The sequence below is a fragment of the Ceraceosorus guamensis genome (assembly GCF_003144195.1).
Source record: "Ceraceosorus guamensis strain MCA 4658 unplaced genomic scaffold IE81scaffold_98, whole genome shotgun sequence".
NCBI classification, from domain to species: Eukaryota; Fungi; Basidiomycota; class Exobasidiomycetes; order Ceraceosorales; family Ceraceosoraceae; genus Ceraceosorus; species Ceraceosorus guamensis.
The window spans coordinates 44,575-53,653 of record NW_020290093.1 but is presented as its reverse complement, the minus strand read 5'-3'; the positions used below and the strand labels follow the sequence as shown (position 1 = coordinate 53,653).

The 9,079-nt window shown below is 56.9% G+C and overlaps 1 protein-coding gene across 1 annotated transcript; it reads right to left on the bottom strand.

Moving 5' to 3' along the window:
- Positions 1–959: 959 nt before the first annotated feature.
- On the bottom strand, positions 960–4,295 carry IE81DRAFT_259746 (Pkinase-domain-containing protein). Its single transcript, XM_025511389.1, has 3 exons — positions 3,416–4,295; positions 3,150–3,332; positions 960–3,079 (listed from the first exon to the last, which is right to left on the bottom strand). Exons 1-3 carry the CDS (start codon positions 3,811–3,813, stop codon positions 1,024–1,026), a joined length of 2,637 nt encoding a protein of 878 aa, XP_025366888.1. The 5' UTR covers positions 3,814–4,295; the 3' UTR covers positions 960–1,023.
- Between the last annotated feature and the right edge of the window lie 4,784 nt (positions 4,296–9,079).

Below are 9,079 nucleotides of genomic sequence, written 5' to 3'. Positions count from 1 at the left end.
TCCCGTCCTTTCTATGCTGTCCCGAATCTGTTGCGCTTTGGGAGCCCTAACGTCCGTCGTGGTTAAAAGCGCCGTTCCACAGGCAAACCCATCCAGCGCCGGCTCTACACCCTCTGGCGTATCTGCTCTCTTCTCGTTCACAAAGCCACGGTGAACGACGTATCGGACTTGAGGAGTAGGTGGGGAACCTGGGATCACGCTCGAAAGTGCGTAGTACACTGCTCCCCCCCCCCCCCCCGCCCCCCCAGAAGAATGGGAGGTTCAGCGAGCCGTCTCGCAAGCGCAAAATCACATCAAGCTTCGATACTCACACACAGAGCCATCGTTCTTGATGTTCTCAGCTATGCTCTTTGCGATCAGCGTCTTCCATCTTGGATCCGCAACAGGTGCTGCTGCTGCCGAAGCCATCTTCGCCCGTTGAGTGTGCTTCGTGGGTGGCCGCGAATTGTGATACGGACTCCCAGGGTGACGAGGCAGCTTGCGAGACTACTATATAGCTCAGCAAAGATCTGTGTTGAAGCTTGGCTGAGTTGCCGCGGCGGAGGGTGGGCGTGGGGAAATGGATGGTAAGCCCATTGGGACCGCCGGGGAAGTTGCTGACGCAGCATCAGGCCCAACGTCCTGCGCCGCCATCGCGCGTTTCGAGCCAGCTCTCGCGGCGGAATGTGGAGGTCACATGCAGGGCTTGTGCGTGTCGCCTAATCAGCAGCCTGACCTCCCGCTTCTCTGCATGCCGAGCCAGCGTCTGTATGGGTCATGGGTCATCACAAGTGCGCCGGAACGAAGGCAGCAGATGAGGTCGCAGAGTGTCACTGGTCAGCTTGCGTGCAGCTCGACGTCGTCGCTCCCAACAGTCAAGGAGCTGGGATCTCTTGATGCTTTTGAAAAGGCCTAAAGATTGAGGGCCGATTACGGTGACTAGATACAGTTCGGCTACGAGTCGGGGTAGTACATGCGTGATGTGTGGTTGTGGGATGGGACATGAAGGAGCTGATGGCAGGCAGACACGCGTCGCTCGACCAATTATGCTGGAATAGGAGAAGCTTGCAGGGTGCTTGGCGATCGACCACCCCGCTGACCAATGGTCGAATCGCTGCCTTCGCGACTCTGGCTATCGCTGTCAGAGCGCGACCTTTCGAGCATCATGCTAGCGTCCAAGACCGAGGCGCGAGGGCTAGCGCTGCTGGGAAAGGGTGCATGTCCACCTTCGCTACTTCCATCGCTGCTGTTTGGGCGCACTAGAGTCTTGCCTTTCGGACGCTGACTCAGCATGCTTGCCTCTGCAGCGGCCCAGCGAAGCCTGTGCTCCTGCCATTGCTCATCAACGCTCCTCACGAGCTCGTTGCTGCTGCCGAGCGGTGGTGTTACACACTCTCGCTGCCACTTGGATCGCGAGATGATGTCCGTCGTATGCTTGATGAAAGAAGGCGGCGGCACCCGTGATAGGGCGCCCGAAGGAACGAGATACTGCACGTTCAGAACCTGGCCATCCTGGCTTGCGTCGTTGTCGTCTCTGCTGCTCGCAACTCTTCTGAGTGCAAATCGTGGAATGCAAGCTGCGTTGGAGATGGCTCTTCGACGGTAGGTTTCGTGATTGAGCTCTGCACCACCAAGTGCAGGCTTCTTGAGCAAGGCGTGGGATGCCAAGCTCTCGTCGAGCTCCTGCATGCGTAATCGTACTTCACCCACAAAGTCGCCGCGTCCACTCTCGTTGCTGTGGCTGCTCACATGATTGCTGGTCTTCTTGAAGCCTAAATGAGGCGTACCTGCGCTTGGTGCATACGTGGAGCCATTGATGCTCTGAGGAGCGCTAGCGGATGTAGGATCGGTCTCGTAAGCGTCCAAGCTGTCCACTGACGACGGAGTGTGCAATGGCGAAGGAGCTTCGGTCGACGCTCTAAGAGAAGCGGATTGGGCAGAGCCGGTCAAGTCCGAGTCCTCAGCTCGGGAAGCACCGCTTTGCGTCTGGTATTGAGAGCCCGGCTGTGGCCCGTCATCGCCGTGATTTGTGCTCGTTGCCCCATCTGCCTCGGCGAGAAGCCTCTCCTGTTCTTCACGTTGCTCCTCGGCTTCAAGAGCGAGCAATTCCGCGCGCATCTCCTCAGCTTCGCGTTCAAGCCCGAGTCTGAATTCCGTGATCGTGGAGATAGCTTCGACTTCATCGAAGCGCGAATAAGGCTCTGGAGGTGTCCATGCTGCATTGGATTGATGGTAAGCTGCCAGCCATGGGTGTCTGAGCGCTTCGTCTGCTGAAATCCTCTCGTCCGGATCCCAGGTTAGCATCCGGTCAAGTAGATCCAGAGCCAAAGGCGTTGCCTTGGGCAAAAGGCTGCTGAAAGGGACCTTTGGCATCTTCGGCAGCGACTGCACGTAGGTTTTCGCACGCTGACTTCCAATTTTGGCGATCGTCGCCTCTGTTGGCGTGCCCAAGACATTGTTGATGCGGGCAATTTGGTCGACGTAGTCTTTGCCCGCAAACAGCGGCTTGCCCGCAATGAGCTCCGCTAAGATGCAGCCAATGCTCCATACATCAATCTCGGCGCCATAACCCCGCCGGAAGCACAGCATGACCTCTGGAGCGCGGTACCACCGCGTTGCAACGTACTCTGTCAATGGCCCTCCCGGAAAATACAGCCTGGTGGACCGACTTCTGCCTGACCGCCTGGTGGTGTCCACCGCAGGAGCCTGCGCTAGCCCAGCATCCGGTGGGCTCTTCATCGGCGAGAGAGATTTGGACTGGCTGTCATCGGATGAAGATGAAACTTCAGAAGCTGGCACAGCAGCACCATCCTGAGTGGGTGGGGTGCCTGGCTTGCCCCGGTCGCCTCGAGGCTGACGTTCTACGCTGGTGCTGTACGAACGAGATCGCGACCTTCGTTCCGGCCGCTCGGCATGAGCTCGTGCCAAGCCAAAGTCGCAAATCTTCAATTGGCAGTCGGCATTGACTAACAGATTGCCGGGCTTCAAATCGCGATGGATAACGTTTGCTGCGTGCATATACCGCACGCCGCGGAGAAGTTGAGCAAGAAAGTATTGTAGGTGCGAGTCTGACAAGGTTTGGCCCGACCGAATGATTTGGCTGCGTTGATGTTGGCCAAAAGCATCAGACTCGAATGTCCGCGACGGGTGTATGGAGAACAGACACTCACCTCAAATCGGCTTCGCTAGCCTCCATGACCAGATAAATCTCGTTGAATTCGATGAAGCTGGTGTCAAAGTCCAAAAGCGCCGTGACGTTGCCGCACATGCCAATGTGTCGAAGCACTGCTACTTCCCGTAGCGCGCGCCTTGCCAAGACGTCTCGCTCGAACACCCGCGTAACCTTCTTTATCCTGTAGAGATTGCAGGGCGTATCCAGCGGACGTAGGGGTCAGCATGCCATTGCACCGGTGCAAATCATGCAGCAACAACTCACGCAACATCGCAGTCGAGCACGCTGTCGCGTGCGAGAGCTACGCATCCATAAGCGCCGATGCCCAACTCTCGGAGGAATGTATACCTCCTGTGTACGTGAAAAGGCACACCTAAGCAGACAAAGGAGTGGTAACCTTTCATGGCGAGTTTGTGGGGACTGAGGGGGTGATCTTCGCTGCTGTACCTTTGGCGCGACCCTGACGGGCCGCTCATCGATGTGCTGATCGTTGATCCCATCTGCCTCGTTCTTGTGCGCGACCGTGTTGCTTGTCTGCCACCTACTTGGTGCTGTTGCTGTGAAGGTGGTTGAGGTAGAGGCACTGGCGACGATGAGGTCAGACCACTGCTGCTCGCCAGTACAGGTGGCGGCGAACGCCTCGTTGGTTGAATGGAGGGCATGTTGCAGCGTCTTGATGGCGGGAGACTGGCGACGAGATAGTCTTATACAAGCACTTCGATGACGTCTTGCAGTCAAAAGTGCTTCTATGCTGACGGCACGCCAGACGGGTTGTCCGACAGGCTGAGGCGGCGATCTGCGAGAGCCCGCGCGGCGTTGAAGGCGTGTAGCGAATATGCGATCACAGTGCTGCGCATGTATCAGGCACGCCTGGTGCAGTGTGCAACGGGCGGGCCGCTACTTTATATATCTCTTGCTGGATTGGGGTGCAAAGATGAAGAGTGCGCGAGTTGTGACTGCGACGAGCAACGCACACCAGCCAGCAGGGGTGCGGCGCTGTATGAAGACTTGCGAGGCGCCTCGGCTAGAAGGCTATGCGAGCGTCACAGCATCCAGCAGCAGACTCGCGTTGCTGGATCAGGTGAGGTGCTGATGAGCTGGGTCCGTTTGGCAATTCACGATTTGTGCAGGTCGATCCAAGCTCTGGAGCACTTCAACCGCCCGAAAGCACCGAGACACCTATCAAGAGCCAGATCTTGCCAGGTCTCGGGTGCTGAGCGGTGGTGACTGTAGGACTTGCGCTGAACTGATTGCCCTACTGCAACGGCGAGCCTGAGACTCGATGTAGTGTGATGAGGCCAGATGTGGGGTCAAATTACGACTATGCTGACGCCAGATGTGAGCGTCTAGCCGGTATCACTACTGAAGTGGTACTGTCTCGGCCTTCTTTTGGCGAGGTATCGACGTCGCACGACGCACGTTTCGATTCGTGTCACGCTCCGCCACGATCGAGACTCGTGGCCCCACTGCCCTGATGACTTTGCTGAAGTGCCGTGTATGGGGGCGTCAAGGCCTTCGCTGGTCGCTGGAAATGCAGTCCAAGCCGCGATGCGCGGTGCACTGCGCGTAGCTTTGATTGGTACCCGGGGTGCAAAACGCTCCACTTGTTTATGGGCACCGAGATCGTTCCGAATGGCCGAGTGGAGGTGGTCTTCTTGAGGATGGGGGGTACGTGTGAGATGCGAGGGGCTCTCAAAGGGTTAGTGCCAAACGAGGCAGGATCCCAACCCACGAGCTGGAAGGGATCGGGGGAGCAAGTGAGAGCTGACGCTGATGGGTTGCAGCAGCTCAACTTGTGCTTGGGGCGCAGCTAATGCCGTGACTGCTGCCCTACCGACCAACACCTCTGCGATACAGTGGACAGTCGCGGATGCTGTGAATGTTGTTCAGCGTAATGCGAAGCGGTCACAAGGCACTGTTTCAGGGATTTGCACGCGTGCGCAGCGATTCGCGGTGAACGGCCTACGCGTGAAAAGCAGCTATAGGGGCGCTCGGGGCGCCGTCACAAGGCAACGCGTCCGTGCTGAGGTCGATTGTGGCGGCAGATCGTCTAAGCTTGTTGTGACGGAGAGCCTGACTTTCGACGTTGTTGCTTAATTCGACGGACGCGAAGCTATTTCGTGGATTGTGAGGAGGATGAGATGGATGTGAGAGATAGAATCGGGTACGTGAGCTTACTTGACGAGTCGTAAGTGAGATCTTAGATTGAGCGGTCGATCAGCTGCGTGGTTTGTACTGTGACTGTACCGTGGTCAGCTGCGCAATTCCGTAGGGGCAGGCGAGCGGACCTGCCTTTGGTGGGTGACTCTCCCTCTTCCTCATGCGAGTCAACGCGGCACCCAAAACCTTGTGATTCAGCGTTTGTCTCCGTCTTTCCAAAACAGCCAGATCGGCGGCCGGAGAGGTGAGCCGAAAGTAGAGTCGTACGCGACAAAGAGCGGTCAGGTGAGCAGACAGTAACGGTAGGCTAAGAGAATTCAGCGCGACGATGCTGCAGCAGCAAGGCCACTTTGCCGGCTGCTCTAGTGCCGGGGAAGGTCAAGGTGGCGTCGCATGGCGGTCGTGTAGCCCCAGCCTGAAGAGCAACCTTCCTTGTGGTCCTTGTATTGCGCAGCCCGACTGATGGCTGCACGTACGTACGCTGCATGCATGCTGCTGCTTTGACGCCGGCTTCAAAGCCAGCCCGGGCACGGGTTGTTGCGGCGTGCCTCGACCGAGGGGCGGGGCAACCGACATCAGGGAGCAGCAGTTGTAGCAATTAAGTCACAGCTGCATGGGTCTGCCACACTGTTACAGCAGCAGCGATGAAGGGCGCGTCCTATGCTGCCCGGCCTGCGAGCAGCAGCAGCTGCGTGGCAGCACCCTTTCTCTGCTGAGCGGCAAGCACCCCATCTGCTTCTGATGTCAAGTGGTGCTGTCGGGGCCATGCAGAATCACGCACCGCTCATCCCGCCTCTCCCGCGACGCGCTTGATCGTGAAAAGAGGGTCTCGCATTCGCTCTGCATGAGGTCACCAAGCTGCAAAAGGGATCCCGAGACATCCGTCTTTGTCTGCCCCAACGGCGTGAGTAATCGTGACCTGAATACCGGTAATCGTGAGTTGAATAGTGATGAATGAAAAGGCGTCTTACGTTGAGATTGTTGCTAATTAACCAAATCCATGATGTTGGCAGGATGCGCTACACCCATCACGGACAGAAATCCGAAGCCCGGTAAATGCTCGAGTTTCGATCCGGCTGGATAGCAAGGAGGGGCAGCGGCTTGCGCCCCTCGATTCTTGATTCGATCGAGCGCTGCGCTTCAACCGCGGGAGCTATACAAACAGAAAGGTCATGCACATCCAAAGTCCGCACGATGAGCCTACGATAAAGAATCTAGGCTGATACGAGGTTCGAGTAGCCCCTGCTCTCCTCTCTCTGCATAAGCTCAGTCCGCGACATTGTGATTGCTCGGTTTCACGAGGGTGCACGGATTCATGTAGCGCGGGCGCTTGCAATTAAGCTGCTGGTAAAATCGCGATGAGGAGGCACGCGCGTGCAGGGGCCCTCATGATGGAGCGTGAAAGGCGCCTCTCGATGCGCGCGGGACCCGTGACTTGCTTCCGCATCATCCACAACAGCATTCACGATATGATCACAATCGCTTGGGGGAAGGGAAGACTGGCATCACGAATGCTAGCCATCAGCGCCCCGTAGTCCAATGCTGGGAAGCGGCATGTTGACGTCGACGTCGGAGAGCACTACTCATAGGCTCTGAGGGCGGGAAAGATCTATAATCGAAGGGTCAAAGCGAGTCTAGAAGACCAAATCTCCGCCTGAATTGCAGCATTCGGAAACCGGAGCTGCGTTTGTGTGGCGCTCGATGTAGAAGCGCCGAGCTGCTCATGTGCTGCATTATAGTCACGAGTTCATGCCGTCATGCATGACCGATTTCTGCATCGACTGTGAACGAGGGAGGCGGGTAGGCACTTGCAAGCTAGTAGATCACGAAGCACGAACAGCTGTGTTCCCCCGCTGACGGCTTCGTCCTCGCTGTGCCTCTCCACCAAACACCGCGCAGTTGAGTGCTACAACAGACGCGCGACCGTTGAAAACATCCATGATGCGTCTGCAAGCACGCTTCGCAGGTCCTTTCTGATCTCAAGCCTATGACCATTCATCGTGCAGATGTTTGTCACGGCCTGCGAAGCTCGAATCGTGAATGAGGACGCACCCCATCTCCGAGCTCATTTCCGAGTCTGTTGTGAGGGCGCTCAGTTCCGCACTTCTACACTCGGACTGTGTCTTCTCGATTCGGCCACGGCTACTTGATCAGACTTTGTGGCTATGCCGAGGCGGTGCCCCAGCACAGCTGACAGGGGCTTTCGCGCGTCGGTTTGAAACCCGCAAGCATTCACAATAACCACGCATCCTTCGGTCGCCTCGCTCGTTCATGTCCGTCGAGTGCGAGACGTTGATGAGGCGCGATCCCTGCCTGGTTCTCGAGTAGTAGCGCGGTCATATGGAAAGACAAAGAACGCATTACCTGCAAAGACCGTTGCCAAACTTGAGTTGGGCGCGCAGCCACAGCTCAACAAAAATCTGAATTGGGTGCGGACAAAGCAGGATGCCAGGCAAGAGACTCATCGACAGCCTTATAGTGCCTCCACCCTATACCGCAAAGCTTCTAGCTGCAGCTAAAGAGGAGATCTCGCAGACGGTACAACCGCTCTCTCATCCGTGGCGACTGCATCTCACTACAATTTGCATGTCCGGACTGTTAAAGTGCCTTGAGCTGAACAACTCGCGGCCGGAACAAACGAGCTCTCAAGATTGACGACATCAGCAGCGCTCATCCATCCATCATGCATATTTAGGCTCTTTGAGCGCAGGATAGCGACAGCCTTCATCGAATTCATTTGTATATTTGTACAATCACGTGAATCTTGTAGCCAACTCAATCTTGAATCACAAAGCGTTGTTGACACGCTGGGCGCGGGATGCAACAGACTTGGCGCAGAGCCTAAGACTCGCTTTACGGCTTTTTGACTCTTGACTGCATGCATGGTGACTGTTTGGTTGGGTTTGATGAAGCGCTGCTGCATGGCTTATTGAGCACATATGCTGATGGTGCACGCGATCGCGACGCGTCCGGATATATTACTCACGATTCACGATTCCGTTCGTCGGCATGATGCGTCTAGCTGAGCTGGCTGGCGCACCCGCCACGCGGCAGGGCTTTGGAGGGTGAGTCACGATCAGCCTGCATTGGATTCAGGCTCCACCACTCACACCGACACGTAAGCGAGGCCAGCAACCGCCATACATAGCTAGACAATTCTCCTGAAGCTGACGTACAAGATCGCAGCCGTCTGTTCCGAGGAGCAGAGCGTCCGCTTGACTTGGGGCAGCAGCAGCAGCAGCAGCAGCAGGCAGGCAGCGACTGCATGTGTGGGTTCGAGTTCGACGAGTCGATCGTGACTCACGACTCACTGTGTGGTGCCTCGACGCGACTGCTGCACCGTCGCGCGGCGAGCATTCGGTTGCGTCTCGCGGCCCGCGGTGGTGAGGGGCTTGACTCCTTCCATCATAGTGAGACCTGCCTTGCATGCCCGCATTCGGCGCGGAGAATATTTGAGCTCACTCGATCGTGAGACCTCTAAATGCTCTCGCGACGGCCTCGTGGACGCAGCTGACGGCGTCAACGACGAGCAGACAGCTCGACGGCAGATGCAGTCACGAGTCCACGAACTTCGATCCACGATCGTTTTCCCATTCGACTGCCCAGAGACAGCTGGTGCTGTATGACCCAGCAAACGTACGCGATGGGCAAGCTCCACTTCAGAGATTGCCGACCTTTTGCTGGTTCGCGCTGTTACGGATGCGGATGCGGATGCGGATTAATCTTCTGTCGGCCCTTCTTGGACCCCGCGGACGTCAGCAACGACGT